Source organism: Hoplias malabaricus, chromosome Y (genome assembly GCF_029633855.1).
Source record: "Hoplias malabaricus isolate fHopMal1 chromosome Y, fHopMal1.hap1, whole genome shotgun sequence".
NCBI classification, from domain to species: Eukaryota; Metazoa; Chordata; class Actinopteri; order Characiformes; family Erythrinidae; genus Hoplias; species Hoplias malabaricus.
In genome coordinates, this window is record NC_089820.1 from 38,253,369 (window position 1) to 38,271,379 (window position 18,011).

The window sequence follows — 18,011 nt, forward strand, 5'->3', positions numbered from 1 at the left end:
TTTTTTTCCTACCACATTTTCCTTCCCTTTGCCTCTCTATTATTGTGCTTGGACACAGAGCTCTGTGAACAGCCAGCCTCTTTAGCAATGAACTTTTGTGTCTTGCCCTGCTTATGTACGCTGTCAAAGGTCGTCTTTTGGACAACTGTCAAGTCAGCAGTCTTCCCCATGATTGTGTAGCCTACAGAACTAGACTGAGATACCATTTAAAGGCCTTTGCAGGTGTTTTGAGTTAATTAGTTTCACTTTTTGAATGAAATTACTGAAATAAATTAACTTTTTCATAATATTCTAATTTTATGACCAGCACATGTATGGTTCAGTAGTAACAGTATTTGAGTTAGTTATGTTTAATGGTGATTATCACATTATTATTATTACTGAATTTAGATGACAACAATATTAATAATTTATCAGAGATTGAAATACTGTCAACGCTAGGGGTGAGTTTTCAGGATTTTCAGACTCTTAGGAATAGACTCCACACACCGTATTATTTCAAATAATAGAAATACTTTATTAAGAGGAACAATAATAAGTTGATAAACGTAGCAAAATCATCAAAATCTCACGGAATCAACGCAGGTGAAACCAGTTCAAATTTAATAATTGGCTAGGCTATATGACTTGTGAACAAGAGGTGTTGCTAAATGAGGTTTAATTAATGTATAAATTTATCAAGAGACTTAATTCAGCATCAGCTGAAAATGAGGAATTTACTTGCTTACTCTTGTTGCTATTATAACCAAGCCGATGGGTCCAGCAGATTTTTAATCTCCGTTCTCCGGTTCTTGGCTTCCTGCCCTCACCGCATCAAGGAAGGTGGGCTTGCTTGGGAGAAGATTCCCTCCAGGATGAGTCAGCCACTTTCGGCGTCCTTAGATGGTGTAACGTCAGTAGGGGGATTCCTTTCACAACGAACAACAAATGTATTACAAACAACACTCACCTGGAGGGTGATTATACAAACAACAACGAACACAAAAGTGGAAAGTTACTGGCAGAGCTAATCGACCTATTCAACGTTTTAACTTCTGTATTGCAATGCTAACTGACACAAGGCATCCCCTGTTAGTTCGCATGAAGATCGGTCTTTTAAGAGTCTTTTGGGAGAGTCGGCTCCGTCACCGTAGAAGGAAAATCTGAGTGAAACAAAGAGCAGAGGGAGAGTATCAGAAAAAAAAACCGAGAGAAAGTCCAAAAGCTGAGCGACTCCTTTTTCATTGGTGGCGCGGTCACGCCCACTTGGAAGGTTGCCGTTCTCTGATTGGTTCCTGGGTTTGGGGAGTCCACGTGACCGGTCTCAAGTTCCGGAGAATTAAAAATCACTTATGATTTGGCTAAAATAGAGCATCCTAGAATACTTCGTACATACTTGAATATACCATAATGAGTATACTGGAGTATATTTATCAACTATATATATATATATATATATATATATATATATATATATATATATATATATATATATCGAGTATATTACCACCTATTCTAGATGTTAGAGATTAATTAACATTCTTCTAAATTTAGACAGGAATCTTTCTTCGTGATTAAAACATTAATTCACGTCACTCGATTAGTTAGTAGACAGTCACCTGAGAATAACAGAGGACAACATTAATAAAATATTGCATAATACATGCTTAGATTTAGCAGAAACATACGTCCAAACGTCCAAGATAATTCTCTTTTGAGATAGGGAAAAATGATTAGGGTGGCATATGATTTCGCAAACGTCCACTTGGGGGCACTGTTGGTCCATGCTGTTTGTATGGTTTGAACTCGGGTTGAGAGAGGTCACCATTAGGCAGTCCGGGGCCATCTGCCGATCTTGCGATAAGATTGGAGTTCGACAATCCGACGCAGAGGGTGATAAAAATGCTCGGGGGTCCTGGGGTCTTCCCCCTGGGTGAGTTTTATAATCCCGTTCCCAAGGCTCTGGTGAGTGATCTTTTGGTTTATTGGTCATCTGGCCATCATAAAGTTTGAAGAGGACCACTCAGTGTCATCCTGGGGGTCACTGAAAAGTGTTCTGCTTAGCCTTCTGGCTATCAGATATAGGTGTGTGCATGAGTGTGTGTTTGTGTGTGTGTGTGTATGGGTGGGTGGTTGGGGGTGCGTAGTCTTTCAGCACGCACACTCTGTGGAATGCAGCGTTCCGTTTTCTCTTTTTATATAAAAGAAAATGGAGAGTCAGAGTCTTAATTTTTCATTTCTTGATCTGGATCCATCCTCCACTACAAGTCGTAACACAAAGGCCAATATAAGTAACAGTTGAATAATACCAACCAACACACACTGATGTATTTTTGACATCATTTGGTATCTTGAAACTTATTAAAATAGGAAAATTTATTTAGAACTACCAATGCAATGTTACAACAATTATTTAACACACCTGTAAATGCTCTACATGTGGAGGTTTGACGTTGGGTTTTCATAAGCTGCTAATTCTCTCTTGGCAAACACAGCTTATACTGCATTATAAAGATGTCACCTTTCTTGCACTTGAAGCGAAAGTGGTCCCTTAAATATGGCCAGGGGTATTTTCTGTCTAGAGCAACTCAGAATTTGACTGGGTTTGGCACTCATTTGGGTTGCACCAGTACTTCTCCATCTCCGTAATTCTTGTAGATTGCTCTCCAGCCCATCATTCACTCCGGTAGTTTCCTCAAGTGTCTATAATGTCAGCAACTACTTTTTTAGGGTATGTATCATCCGATCCGAATCCGAATATTTTTTGAGTTTGTATGTATGTTTGCATAAACTTCTTTGAGTTTGTATGTATGTTTTTGTGATGGGCTAATTAAAGAAAAAACGTAGATAAAGCTTTGGTTGCAGTTTGTGTACATAGATTGTGTTTATGTTTTCTGACTTTGTTCACAAATTATTCTGTTGAAAGTATTTAAATAATCGAAAGTTATCATGTTTTGATTTCGCTGGTTGAAAATACCCCAATATTTAGTTACATTAAAATTTACTTACAGGAGAGTGCAGGAGGTACAAAGCTACACTTTAATTTACAGCCCGCACTTCCTATATTAAAGGGTACTTAAAAGCAAGTTACAGGAAAGTACTGGGTACTAAACCAGTGATTCCCAAACTTTTTGTGCCGTGCTCCCATTTGTAGATGAGAATACTTTATGCGACCTCCTTCAATAGCGTTCACTTTGGGAACCATTGTATTAAGCTATACACTTTAAATTACAGACCGAACTGCCTGTATTGCAGGGCACTTAAGCGTAAGATACATGAAAGTACCAGGTACTAAGCTGTACTACCATAACACTCAAGGTTAAGTCTGGAGAGTGCACATTTACTTAATTGTCTTGGTTGTTCAAAGAATGTTAAATATATAAAAGGAATGATAAACGCCAAGGACCTCTGTGTGAAGACAATGACTCAAAGGTAAGTCTGCTGAGCTGAGGGAGCAGGAAAGTGTGGAAGACAACACCAGTGCATATTTCCTGCCATTTCCATTCCGTTTTATAATCTATAATTATGCTTAGAAATAGAATGGATTTGGAAAGTAGTTACATGCCTTATTTGTAAAACGTTTGTAAGATACTCAGTAATAACCACATATTTCTAGTGTCATACCCTTTACTTACTCAGTACTTTTTTTTTTATCTTACAGCTTAGTTACCAGGTACTTACCCTTCAGCCTTATTTGTAAAATGTTTGTAAGATACCCAGCAGGCATGTGCCCAGACATTTTTGGGGGGCAGGTGCTCAAGCCAAAAAAAAGGGCAACCATGGTCAAAATTATTAATAAATACAAAAAAAACACAATAGGATATTTTACTTTAAAGGAAACGTTGGGCCAATAGCCACTTAGCGGCACTATAATGTTAAGTGTTGTGGTTAATTTTGGATCAAACAACGTCAGGGATTTCACACTGTCATTACCTGTCGTCTGTCTAATGCTGTGGGTCAGAGGAGAGCGTAGTGTAGCAGCAGTCTGTTTGGCCCATTGCTCAGCACTGCCTTACTACAAACTGGAGGAGGAGGGAGGATCAAGTCAGGAGCTTGTGTACGCCATGGACAATAAATGCTCATCAGATATCAAAACACTTTTCGAATTAGAATCACTTTATGGGGCACTGTGCTTGCACACAGGAATTTGTTCTTCGCATTTAACCCAATCTGTGCAGTAAAACACACATTTACACTCACTAGTGAACACTAGGGGGCAGTGAGCACACATGCCCGGAGCAGTGGTATGTCTTTTATCTTTCGGCTTACTTAACAGGTACTTACTCTGTACTTAACCAGTAATTAGTGGGCTGTTATTTAAAGTGTTATTTCTTCTTTATTACTAAAATTGTGAACATCGCCTTTAATACAGCAGCAAACCATGTTAGTAAGAAGGTTTTTTCAAAGTTCTTCAGAGCCCTTGTTACTTTATTTCTTCACAGTATAATGACGGTTTCTCTTGCAGCCTCCTCTTTTCCAGTTCTCAAAAGTAATTGGACAAATTAACATTACCATGAATAAAATTTTAATTTCTAACAATTCTTTGCAGGCAATGATTGTCTGAAATCTGGAACCCATGGACATCACCAAATGTTGTTTTCCTCCTTAGTGATGCTTTGCCAGGCCAAACCTAGAAATTCGACATTGAAGAGTCAGGAGACTGGAGTTCAGCGTTGACTGGAGTTTATTTACACATACACAGGACCATGTATGAGTACAGCTGGATGATCTCAGTCTATCTCAGGATGATCTGGAGTTTAGAAACTGGAGGTTCAGAGGTTTCCTTCATGTGCATGCAGAAAAGCACGGGCACAGCTTGTTCATCAGTTTGTCACCAGTTCTCAGTCTGTTCCTGATCCAGTCTGATCCCGATCCAGTCTAACACCAAATATTTTAGGAGGGCCTTATATACATAGGAGTAGTGGGGGAAGGGAATTGGAGGAAGAAGAGGAGGGGTATGTAGAATGAGGGTGATGAAGAACGTGTAAGACAGAGGAAAAGGGGAAAATGTAAGAGAAAATGGAAATCAGGGGAGGGATAGGAGGAAGAATAGGGGTGAGAGGAGGGGGAGGAGGGGTTGCTGTGATAAGGGTGATGGTAAAGGAAATAAGCTAGAACAAGAGGTGTGAGCGGAGGTGTATGATGAAAGATGATGAATAGTTTCTCTCAATCCACCCTTTGATTCTCTCTAATGGATCATCATTACAAGTATGAAATGGTCAAATGCTCCAACACTGTTTTCCTTCAGTCCATTTTTCGTAGCGCATACCTCTACAGCCCCTCAGCTCTGTAAGCATCAAATGGCCAAGATGTGTGCATAATGCCTTAAAGAACATCATTTGATGAGAGATCTTAAAGTCTGGTTGAAGCTGTAGACACTCAGCTCTTCAGCCGTTGTAGTTATGTTCAGAAGTGTGAAGATCATTCAGACCATGCTGGGTAGGCAGGAGCACTGTCTGGCTCTGGTTTATCTGTAACCAACACAAAAGAGATACTTCCACAGTAAACTGTTCACAGGTGAGAAGTTTATCTGCAATTAAGTTATACTCTGCCCCACCATATGTCCCTCAGAGGGGGCTGGTATGGTTCCACACAGTGTGTTGAAATCTTCACCAATAGGGGTAGCCACCATAGCCTAAAAACTATGGATCTTCCCTGAGGCTCTGTGCTTCACCCACCTCCTCTACAGCTTTCCCTAGAAAAAACTTACTAGTTCTGGGGCAAAGTTGATCTATTTACAGTAGGAAATGTTTCCTTACATTCATATGTAATAAACCCAGGAAAACTTTTCATGTTGCTTCACCATGACGCTTTGGCCAGTATTTATTTTATGGCTACCTACAGCCCTGACTTTATTTTAACTATGTTCCCCCTTTGGTCCAGACACCAGGACCAAATGGAAAAATTTGTTGCACTAAAGGAGTAAAATATCATGTCACCCAAGTTAAGCAGATCGTATAGTGGTTTTGGAAATATCAGTGTAAGAATATTTTCAAGACCTAAGAAGGCCTTCCTGTATTCAGGGAACAAGAGTTTATTAATATTAGACCTAAAAGGCTAATTCATTCAAAAAAGCTTTCCTTAATTATCATCTGCCTTAATTATATAAACCCAAAATATCTGAAAGGTGTGCTTGCAAATTAAATCAGTAAGTGCCCTTACATATGTATCAGGATTTCTTATTCTAAGAACACAGATGATCTTAAGCTGTTGTTGGTCAGTCTGATATCCCTGTGACTCCTAGCAGAGTTTTGAATATCAAAAACAACTGCTCAGTGACTCCAAGCATTATCTTAATCATCAGTGACAACTGCTGATATGAAGTTCCCTCAAAAGGAGCTCCTGCTCTGCTGCCCTGTGAAAAACCCTTAAGATTCATGTTCACCCCCACACCCTTTTTGCAGTTATCTGCCTGCTTTCTACAATAATGGCACTCCTTCTTCTGGCTAGTGAACTTCTTACTGGAACCTGAGTTAGAACTCTTTTCTGAGAGGACATATATGGAAACTGACACATGGCCTGGTTCTAAGTCAAGGTCTAGCCTGTCAAGTTCACTTTTAATTTTACCCCATTTAACATTACGCCAGTTAGGAAGTGATGTCACCAGGGCGTGTCTAAGATCTGGTCTCAAAGATTCTACCAGCTGTGTAAAATGAGGACCTTCAGTTGTATCATCAATGTTATCACTGTTATAGTTCTCAATTCCACATTGGCGCAAAAAAAAACTTTCAAACCGTTCACAGTATTCGGCAGCTGATTCTACTTTCCTTTGTCTGCAACCAGTTATCTGCCCCCAGTCTTTGGTCTTTCGACATTTAAGACTGATCCATTCCCTGAAGACTTTCCATCCTCTATCAATATCTTGTCCACTGTCACCCAAACCATCCAAAACCTTACTAGTAAGCTGTCTACTATCAGTTAGGTTCAGAACTTGGATTGTATCTAAATCTGGATACAGTCCTGCCAACAGTGGAGGTTCTTCATCCTCTGTATAGCATGACTGACCCGGAGGAGGAGCTACAGGTGGAGGTCGACATTGACGTTTTACAGGTTTGCAGTTAGCATGTAGCTGTTCAACCTCAGTCAGTGACTGCTGAAGTTTTTTGGAAGTTCTTTGGGCATTCATAGCAGCTATTTTATGCTTTTTACCTTCATTAGTAAGACCTAAAACTTTCCTCTCAGCTTCTTCTAGTTTACTCCCCATGCATTTTAGCTTTGACTTCCAGTACTGCTGAATTACATAGAGACACTCTTTAAATGAGCCATGTTTAATGCCATAGCCTAAGGCTGATTTACATTCTTCAAAAGCCCATTCAGTATCAGAGGAAAAGCCTTTAGATGAAAAGTACTGAGTTCTCTTATGCTCATTGATGTGTTTTTTACAACGTTGTCAATTACCCTTTCAAAATCTGGCTCTGTCCATTGAGGCATTTCAGTCCCATCCTTGACTAGTGTGCTGTTTTTATAGTTAGTAGGTTTCCAGGTTGTTTTATCACACACTTGAACATTTTGTTAATTTGAAGTCATGGTGAGGCAACACAACAAAACAAGCAAACAAACAAATTAAACAAAACAAGCAAACAAACAAATTAAACAAAACAAAAGTTTCCCTTAATAGCTAACAGTAACTTCAAATACTGTTTTCCTCCAAACAAAGTATATAAGAACAGCCACAAAACTGTAAGTTTTTACCAGTGGCACACTAGTGTTTCAACAAACACAAACAGATCTTTCTTGATCAAAGAATATAAAACAGCCACAAAACTCTAGGTTTTTACCAGTGACACGCCAATGTTTCGACGAAACACAAACAGGCCTCTTTTGATCAGAATATCTAAATACTTATAAAATACCAGTCTTCCCTCATATAGAGGGGATAACAGTAACAACAGTTACAAACTACTGGTCTTCCCTCACCTGAGGGGATAACAGTAACAACACAGTTACAATTTCAGGATAATTTTACTGACTCTTATTCCTTATATCCTAGTCTGCATAGGAGAAGGTTCTGCCAGAATTTGTCTTTAGTTCGTGATGGCATTACTCACCAAGAAGGATTCAGTATGCCATCCGGGTCACGGCACCAACTGTTAGAAATTCGGCATTGAAGAGTCAGGAGTCTGGAGTTCAGCGTTGACTGGAGTTTACAAACCGGATTCCAAAAAAGTTGGGACACTAAACAAATTATGAATAAAAACTGAATGCAATTATGTGGAGATGGCAAATGTCAATATTTTATTCGTAATAGAACATAGATGACAGTTCAAAAGTTTAATCTGAGTAAATGTAACATTTTAAAGGAAAAATATGTTGATTTAAAATTTCAGTGTCAACAAATCCCAAAAAAGTTGGAACAAGTAGCAATAAGTGGCTGTAAAAAGGAAATTGAGCATATAACGAACAGCTGGAAGACCAATTAACACTGATTAGGTCAATTGACAACATGGTGTATAAAAAGAGCTTCTCAGAGTGTCAGTGTCTCTCTGAAGCCAAGATGGTAAGAGGATTACCAATTCCACCATTGTTGCGCAGAAAGATAGTGCAGCAATAGAATGGTGTTACCCAGCGTAAAATAGCAAAGACTTTTAAGTTATCATCATCAACCGTGCATAACATCATCAAAAGATTCAGAGAATCTGGAACAATTGCTATGCGTAAGGGCCGTAAAACTCTACTGGATGCTTGTGATCTCCGGGCCCTTAAACGTCACTGCACCTCAAACAGGAATGCCACTGTCAAGGAAAAAACAGAATGGGCTCAGGAATACTTCCAGAAAGCATTGTCAGTGAACACAATCCACCGTGCCATCCGCCGTTGCCAGCTGAAACTCTAAAAAGAGGAAGCCATTTCTAAGCAAGCTCCACAAGCTCAGACGTTTGCACTGGGCCAGGGGTCTTTTAAAATGGAGTGTGGCAAAATAGAAGACTGTTCTGTGGTCAGATGAGTCACGATTTGAAGTTCTTTATGGAACACTGGGATGCCATGTCATCCGGACCAGAGAGGACAAGGATAACCCAAGTTGTTATCAATGCTCCGTTCAGAAGTCTGCATCACTGATGGTATGGGGTTGCATGAGTGCTTGTGGCATGGGCAGCTTGCATGTCTGGAAAGGCACCATTAATGCAGAGAACTATGTTCAGAAGATAATGCCAGACCACATTCTGCAGCAATCACAACATCATGGCTACGTAGGAGAAGGATCCGGGTACTGAAATGGCCAGCCTGCAGTCCATATCTTTCACCTATAGAGAACATTTGGCGCATCATAAAGAGGAAGGTGCGACAAAGAAGGCCCAAGACGATTGAACAGTTAAAGGCCTGTATTAGACATGAATGGGAGAGCATTCCTATTTCTAAACTTGAGATACTGGTCTCCTCTGTCCCCAGACATCTGTCGAGTGTTGTAAGAAGAAGTGGGGATGCCACACAGTGGTAAAAAATGGCCTTGTCCCAACTTTTTTGGGATTTGTTGACGCCATGAAATTTTGAAACAACATATTTTTCCCTTAAAATGATACATTCTCTCAGTTTAAACTTTTGATCTGTGATTTGTGTTCTATTCTGAATATAATATTAGATGTTGACACCTCCACATCATTGCATTCAGTTTTTATTCACAATTAGTTTAGTGTCCCAACTTTTTTGGAATCCGGTTTGTATTTACACATACACAGGACCATGTATGAGTACTGGAGGTTCAGAGGTTTCCTTCACGTGCATGCAAAAAAGCACGGGCACAGCTTGGTCATCAGTTTGTCACCAGTTCTGAGTCTGTTCCTGATCCAGTCTGATCCCAATCCAGTCTAACACCAAATATTTTAGGAGGGCCTTATATACATAGGAGTAGTGGGGGAAGGGAATTGGAGGAAGAAGAGGAGTGAGAGGAGGGGTATATAGAATGAGGGTGATGAAGAACGTATAAGACAGAGGAAGGGGGGAAGAGGTAAGAGAAAATGGAAATCAGGGGAGGGATAGGAGGAAGAATAGGGATGAGAGGACCTACCCCAGGGATGAGAGGGATGGTCAAGGAAATAAGCTAGAACAAGAGGTGTGAGGGGTGGTGTATGATGAAAATGATGAATAGTTTCTCTCAGTAGCTTGGTTGTTGCTTGTTTGTGGGGATTTCTGGCTTCATAAGCAAGTGAAATGCATGCTCAATATGGTTGCTCCTGGGCTTCTGGGTTGGTTTTGCAGCATGTTTTGGGTTATTGTCTATCTGTACTGGGAAGCGCCATCCAATTAACCTTGCTGAATTTGATTGAATCTGAGAAGAAAGTATATACCTGTATGCTTGAGAATTCATTCGGCTGCTTCTGTCTTCTGTCACATCATCAATAAACACTTGTGACTCAGTGCTATTGGAAGCCATGCATGTCAATGCCATCACATGGCTTGCACCATGTTTTACAGAGAATGTGGTGTGTTTTGGATCATGAGCTGTTCCAAGCCTTCTCCATACTTTCTTCTTCCCATCATAGTAGTACAGGTTGTTTTTAGTTTCATATGTCCAAAGAATGCTGTTAACACCTTGTGATGAACTCTCTGTATTTGCTCTCACAAAGTCTTATGGTAGATATAGATACTGATACACACTGATACACAAGTGTTCTTCACTTAGGTGGATGTTGTGAAGGGGGTTTTCTTCACAATGGAAAGGATTGTGCAACCATCCACCACTGTTGTCTTCTGTGGATGTCCAGGCTTTACTGAATTCCTGAGCTCACCAGTGTTCTCTTTTTCCCCCAGAATGTACCTGTTACTAATAACTGTTCAACCCCAGACCTCCAGACCTTAACGAGGCCACAGCTGTTCACTGAAAACCATTCCAGGTGATGACCTCATGAAGCTGACTGAGAGAACACCAAGAGTGTGCAAATTTGTCATCAAAGTAAAAGAATCTTACTTTGAAGAATCTAAAGTATAAAATATATACTTTAGCAAAGCCATCATTAGCATTAGCAAAACCCCCCTTATAGCCTCATTAGCTGAGCATAGGTCTGCGCTAATCTCCGAGCTGAAAACATTGTCTAAAGAGGTTAACGACAAACTGGATGTTATCCAAGAGACTGTTGTCAACCGATCTGCGTTTGACTTCACTTCTCTTCATCAGCATTTGGCGAAGGTGGAGAGCAGCCATGTGAGTTTACAAGCTGACAACAAGAAGCTTAAGGCTAGGCTAACTGAGCTGGAGGGGAGAGGCAGAAGGAGCAACGTCCGGCTGGTAGGAATACCTGAAGGTATGGAAGGCCCACAATCCAGTCTTTTTCTTGCAAAGCTACTATGGGATGTGTTTGGTCATGACACTTTCCCCACGGCACCGGAGCTGGATCATGCACATCGCAGCCTGGCGCCCAAGCCGGGGCCTGGATCTAGGCCGCGGCTTGTCATACTCAGTTTTCAGCGTTTTCAATATAAGGAGCTCGTAGTTCGGAAGGCCAGGAAGAGGGGGGACCTGAAATACCAAAACATCTCGTACAGGATTTATGAAGACTACCCCCCTGAAGTGGTGAGCAAACGGAAGGAATATAGGTCTGTAATGTCATCTTTATACAAGATGGGACTGAAACCCTCCCGCCTGTACCCAGCAAGACTCATCACACAGACTGACGGGACCCAAACTGCATTCAGCTCTGTGGCTGAAGCTGAGAAGTTTATTAAAATATTTGTTTTGGGTTCCTGCTGTCAGTAATAGCAACTCTTTTAGTTCCTTGTTCCAGATCGAGTAAACTATTTGGTAATTTGTTTTATGTCTATAACCGACTGTATTGTTCCCTAACTTTGCTTATGTCCTAAATATGACAAGTAAAAATTTCAAACAAGGGTTTGTTACTTGGAATGTTAAAGGTTTGAACCACCCTGTGAAAAGAAAGAAAGTTCTCACACATCTTAAAATCTTGCAAATAGGAATCACATTTCTCTAGGAAACCCATCTTAAAAATTCAGAATATTTGCATCTGAAATGCGGGTGGGTGGGGCAGCGCTTCCATTTAACCTTTCAGAGCAAAGCCAGGGGGTTGCTATACTGATTAACAAAAATGTACCCTTCACACCAGCCTCTTCGATATTAGACCCCAGTGGTCGTTATGTTATAGTTACCGGTAAACTTTATAACAAAGATGTCATAGTAGTTAATGTGTATGCTCCAAATGTTGACGACCTCCAATTATTTTCCTGTTTTCTTAAGTTAAGGGATTTTAATCTGTGTCTGGACCCTGGGTTGGATCGATCATCAGTGAGACCAGGTAATACCACATCCAAATCAGCTTCCTGTCTACAAGCTTTTCTTGATGAATATGGCATTTCAGATATTTGGCGTTTCTTACACCCACTTGATAGACAATATTCTTTTTTTTCTTATGCCCATCACAGTTACAGTAGGATTGATTATTTTTTTATTGATGATGAACTAATTGTGGACGCTCAATCATGTGAATATCAAGCCATAGTAATATCCTATATATATCTATATCTAGTAATATATCTGAAGTGACGACACCTAGGAGACACTGGAGGTTTAACTCTCTTTTATTATATGATGAAAACTTAAAAAAAAATTGTCAGGTCAAATTTCCCTGTTCCTGGATATCAATGTGACTCCTGAAGTTTCTATTTCAACTGTTCGAGGGGCACTCAAGGCATATCTAAGAGGCCAGACAATATCTTTTGTGGCCAAAAAGAAAAAGAATAGCTTAGCCAAACAAGGGTCAGATTGTGGCCATAGATGTTAAGAACGCACAGGCTCCATCCCGAGAATTGTATAAGGAATGCTTGAATCTCAAGGCAGAATATGATTTACTTACCTCACAATCTATAGAATACCTGTTATTGAAAAATAGGACTAACTTGTATGAACACGGCCATAAGGCTGGAGAGATATTGTCAAAACAATTAAAAGGCAATAGAGCTAAACAAATTATTAAAGGTATCAAATCTCACAATGGCAGGCTCATCACTGATCAGCAGGGGATAAATGATGCTTTTCAACAGTATTATAAAGAATTGTATAGTTCTGATAAGCTCAACAACTCCGATCTCTTACAGAATTTTTTTAGGGATCTACCTATGCCAACATTGTCTCATGACCGTGTCTCTGCCTTGGATTCACCAGTAACGCAGCATAGGTTGAGATGGCAGTCAAAATGTTGCAATCTCGGAAATCTCCTGGGCCAGATGGGTTACCAAATGAGTTCTAACAACTTACTCGCTAGTGTACTCCGTGTACTCTGACTCTCTAGCGAAAGGGTCTCTTCCTGCCACTATGAACAAGGCTTGTATAACATTGTTACCAAAAAAAGATAAGGACCCCATGGACTGCGCATCCTATCGACCAATATCCCTGTTAGACTGTGACTACAAAATATTAGCTAAGGTACTAGCCAGACGATTAGAGAATGCCTTGCCAGACATTGTTTCTCCAGACCAAACAGGTTTCATTAAAGATAGCGCTCCTTTTTTAAGGGGACTCAGAATGCATTCTCTCCATGGATGCAGAGAAGGCATTCGATAGAGTAGAATGGAATTACCTTTTCGAGACACTGGCAAGATTTGGATTCGGTGCAACATATATTTCATGGATTAGGTTAATATATACCAACACTTCAGCCATGGTCCTAACAAATCACTTTTATTCTAAATCTTTCAAATTAAATCGTGGGACTCACCAGGGATGTTCTTTGAGTCACTTCATTTTCTATTAGCGATTGAGCCCTTGGCTATAGCTATAAGATCTAGTAGTTCTATCCATGGTATTAACAGAGGCTGTACAGAACACAAATTATCTCTCTATGCTGATGAACTCCTGTTGTATGTATCCAGGGCAGAGATAACAATCCCTTTTATTTTAGACCTTCTCACAAAATTTGGGAAAATTTCAGGATATAAATTAAACTTACATAAGAGTGAGCTCTTGCCAATAAACTTAGATAACACTGTTCTCGCAAATATTAGGGTGCCTTTTAAGATTGCTGAGCATAGCTTTGTTTACCTAGGTGTTTCTGTAACTAAGGATTTTGCAGATCTTAAAAGAAATAACTTTGACAAACTACTACTTAGAATCGAACAAGATTTGATTAAATGGTCTCCCCTCCCACTTTCTATGCTTGGGAGAGTGAATGTGATTAAAATGTCTGTGCTTGCTAGGTATCTATACTTGTTCCAGTGCCTTCCTGTGTTTCTTCCCAATGCCTATTTTAAAAAGCTTGACTCTATTATATTAACATATATTTGGAATGGGAAAAGGCCACGCCTGCGAAAAGATCATCTACAGAAATCCAAACTAGTTGGTGGATTGGTTCTTCCAAAACATAGATATTATTATTGGGCAATGAATCTTTGGTGTCTGTTATTTTGGGCATATTACTGCTTTGATAAACGAGGCCCCATATGAGTTGAAATGGAGAAACAGTCCTGTGACCCTCAATTTTTATCTTCAGTAATAGGAGCATCTCTACCTTTTTCCATAAATCGGATAATCATTAACCCAATAGTTAACAACTCTATTAGATTCTATTCACAATTTAGGAAATATTTTGGCCTTTGAAATATGAACCTTTCTAATTCAATAGCATCCAATGTTTTTTTCCCCCGTCGATGCAAGGTGCCACTTTTAACATCCGGTTCAAAAAATGCCTGAAATACTGAAATAAAGATCTTTTTGTTGAAGATAAGTTTGCCTCTTTCGCACAGTTGTCTTCTAAATTTGACCTCCCACTTCACATTTTTTAGGTACCTACAAGTTAGGCATTATGTCTCACGTTCCATTCCAGGGTTCCCAGATAAACCAGACAATAATATAATTGATGAACTGATATCATTTAACCCAACTAAGAAAAGAGCGATTTCTGCAATTTTGAGACTGATTTTCCATTTGCATCTTCCTCCCACCCCCGCAGTAAAATTTGCTTGGGAACAAAACTTGCAAACCACAATTAGTGAGACAGTTTGGGCTAAAATATTAAAGAGAATCCACTCCTCTTCCATGTGTGCAAGACACTCCCTTATTCAATTTAACGTCGTTCACTGGATGCATCTTCATAAATCTAAACGGGCTAAGATGTATCCAGAAGTAGACCCAACCTGTGATAGATGTAAATCTGAGGAAACCACTCTGATTCACATGTTCTGGGTCTGTCCTAAAATACAAGAATTTTGGGGAGGTGTTTGTGAAGCCCTTTCTGCTGTTCTTGCCATTAAATTGAACCTAAATCCAATTATGCTCCTTTTTGTGGTTGTTCCTGGGGGTTTGACCTGTTGGGGGACACAAGGTGATCACCTTTTCAACTTTGCTGGCACGCCGTCTGATCCTTCTGGGGTGGAAGGACACTGCCCCACCCACAGTAACACACTGGATTAGGGATGTGTTAGCTACTTTAAAACTGGAGAAAATCAGATGTGTAATGAGAGGCTCAGAAAGGAGATTTTATCAGACTTGGAATAACTTCCTTCTTTTATTTAATCAACCCTCAACACAGGTTCCGTAATAGGGTTTTTTTTTTTTTTTCTAGCTATACTGATCGATCTGGTTTTATCCATCAGTATATACTGTTCTACACCCTTTGAATAGTATTTCATGACAGCGCGAACTGTGTTTGTTCATTATTAGGGGGTAGGGCTTTTTTGTTTGTTTTTGTTTTGTTTGTTTTTTTATTGTATTTTTACAATGTATTATTTTATATATATATATGAGAAGATGTCCAAACTTTTGACTAGTATTGTATGTTCACAATATGCGGGAAATTTCCAAAACAAAGGAAATCCTCCCTGAGTGGGTGTGTCCAAATATTTGACTGGTACTGTACATATATTTATATATACATACATACATTCATACAGCATATTTTGCTGAAGTTCCTGAAGAACATTTGCAATGTTTTATGTTTTTATTTCTCTGTTTCTATGCTTTTACTTGCTTTTCTGTTCCAGAGCATTATTTCCTAATATAAAGCTGAAATGAATATTATGATATGACCATGTGTGTGTTTGTGTTGTATGAATGCCAGCTGCTTTCAGTGGTTTTATTTGCTAAGAATAGCAAAAATGGAAACGGAAAAAAAAACGAAGAGAAAACGTGCGATAGAGGAATGAGGCAGATTGGAGTGTCAGGAGGTGTGTGTGTGGCTGAGAGATGCTGGAAGAGACTTCAGCCTTGGTAAATAATTCATGATATGATTTTCATTCCGAAAAGTAATTATGAGGGAATGTCATCAGAGTGAGAAAGTGAGAGTGATAGAGAGGGTAAGGCATAAAAACAGAGACTGGGGTTGGGGGGAAGGGGACATAAAACAAGAAAAATTGAACTGGGGGCAGGGAGTGACTATGTCAAGCAAAAGAAAGAGAATAAAGAAATAAAAAAGACTAAAATAGAATATGGGAGCATACGAGGATAACACAGAGAGAGAGAGAGAGAGAGAGAGAGAGAGAGAGAGAGAGAGAGAGAGAGAGAGAAAGAACAAAAGAGCTAGGAACGATAAAGTGAGGCATAGAAAGGGAATCAAAATAGATTATTAATGCAAGAGGGACAGAAAATAGAGCACTAGGGAGGAAAAAAGAAAGAGAGAACAACAAAGAATGAGGAAGAGTGACAGAGGGAGAGAAACTAATTAGAGAAAAATGAGGGAGAGCATTAAATTTAAAAAAGACAGCATGAGGAAGAGAGAGGGAACAGTGGTGGTCTGCATGGGGGTCCTGAATGAGGTGATTAACACACATCTATAATTCAGCAGCTGAAGGGAGTAAAGGTGAGGAAGTGAAGGTGTAGGAATACTGGAAATTGGTTGTGGCAACCACTTTGTTAGAGCTGGATTTTAATGGAGAGCTTTGCTGTGTATGAATGAATAAGTGAATGGATGCCTTTAATCTTAATTATATATAATCTTAATCTTAAGTATAATTCGTTACTATATAATGGTTCTATGGGGCTTGTAGTGTAGGTTGTATATACACTGTGATATAAATATATTTTATATATATTTATATATTGTGTTTGTAGCATTGACTTTATTCAAACTCTTATGATTACTGATATTTGACTAATGATAGTAATTAAAATTTTATAATTGGCTTAAGTGATTAAAACGTTAATAATTAATTTGAGAAATGAATAATGGCCAAGCTAAGTGAGTTCTTCAGGATCTTCAGACTTTTAATGAACAGACTCCACACACTGTGATTTCATCCATCCATCCATCCATTATCTGTAACCGCTTATCCAATTTAGGGTCGCGGGGGGTCCAGAGCCTACCTGGAATCATCGGGCGCAAGGCGGGAATACACCCTGGAGGGGACGCCAGTCCTTCACAGGGCAAAACAGACACACACACATTCACTCACACCTACGAGTCGCCAATCCACCTGCAACGTGTGTTTTTGGACTGTGGGAGGAAACCAGAGCACCCAGAGGAAACCCACGCGGACACGGGGAGAACACACCAACTCCTCACAGACAGTCACCCGGAGCGGGAATCGAACCCACAACCTCCAGGTCCCTGGAGCTGTGTGACTGCGACACTACCTGCTGCGCCACCGTGCCACCCACTGTGATTTCAAATAATGGAAATCTTGAAACCTCACGGCATCAACGCAGGTGAAGCCGATTCAAATTGGAAGATAAGCTAGGCTATATGGCTTGTGACTAATGTGTTGCTAACTGAGGTTTAATTAACGTATAAATTTATCAAGAGACTTAATTCAATTTTCAGCTCTGGAAGTGCGTAGGTTTAGCTTACTTTTTCGTCGATTCTCAACTACTCGTCGGGTACAGAGGCTCTTTGAGGTCCTGGGAGTGATGGCGTCTCGCTTGGTTCCGCAGTTCTCCCACGGACGTTTCCAGGCTGGGTCAGCGTGGAGTTATTTCATCTTCGGTCGAGTTGCCTCGGGCGTACTCGGAGCGTAATGACGCAGGCGGCAGGATCCTCTGGCTCAATGTCCTGAGTAGGAGGGTCCACTATGTGGACATAGAGACGAAAGCTTCGCTGGTTCCTGCAGATCCAGAACTGAAAATCGATTCAATAGGCTTACTTATTCTACGACTTTCT

General features: G+C 39.9%; 1 protein-coding gene across 1 annotated transcript in view; it reads right to left on the reverse strand.

The window, feature by feature from the left end:
- Positions 1 to 635: 635 nt before the first annotated feature.
- The window catches only part of nptxrb (neuronal pentraxin receptor b), a 126,945-nt gene continuing 109,569 nt past the window's right edge, over positions 636 to 18,011 (reverse strand). The window contains exon 6 of the mRNA XM_066658394.1: positions 636 to 908. Within this exon, the coding sequence (XP_066514491.1) occupies positions 860 to 908 (49 nt within the window). The 3' untranslated portion in view covers positions 636 to 859. The remainder of the gene's footprint in view (positions 909 to 18,011) is intronic.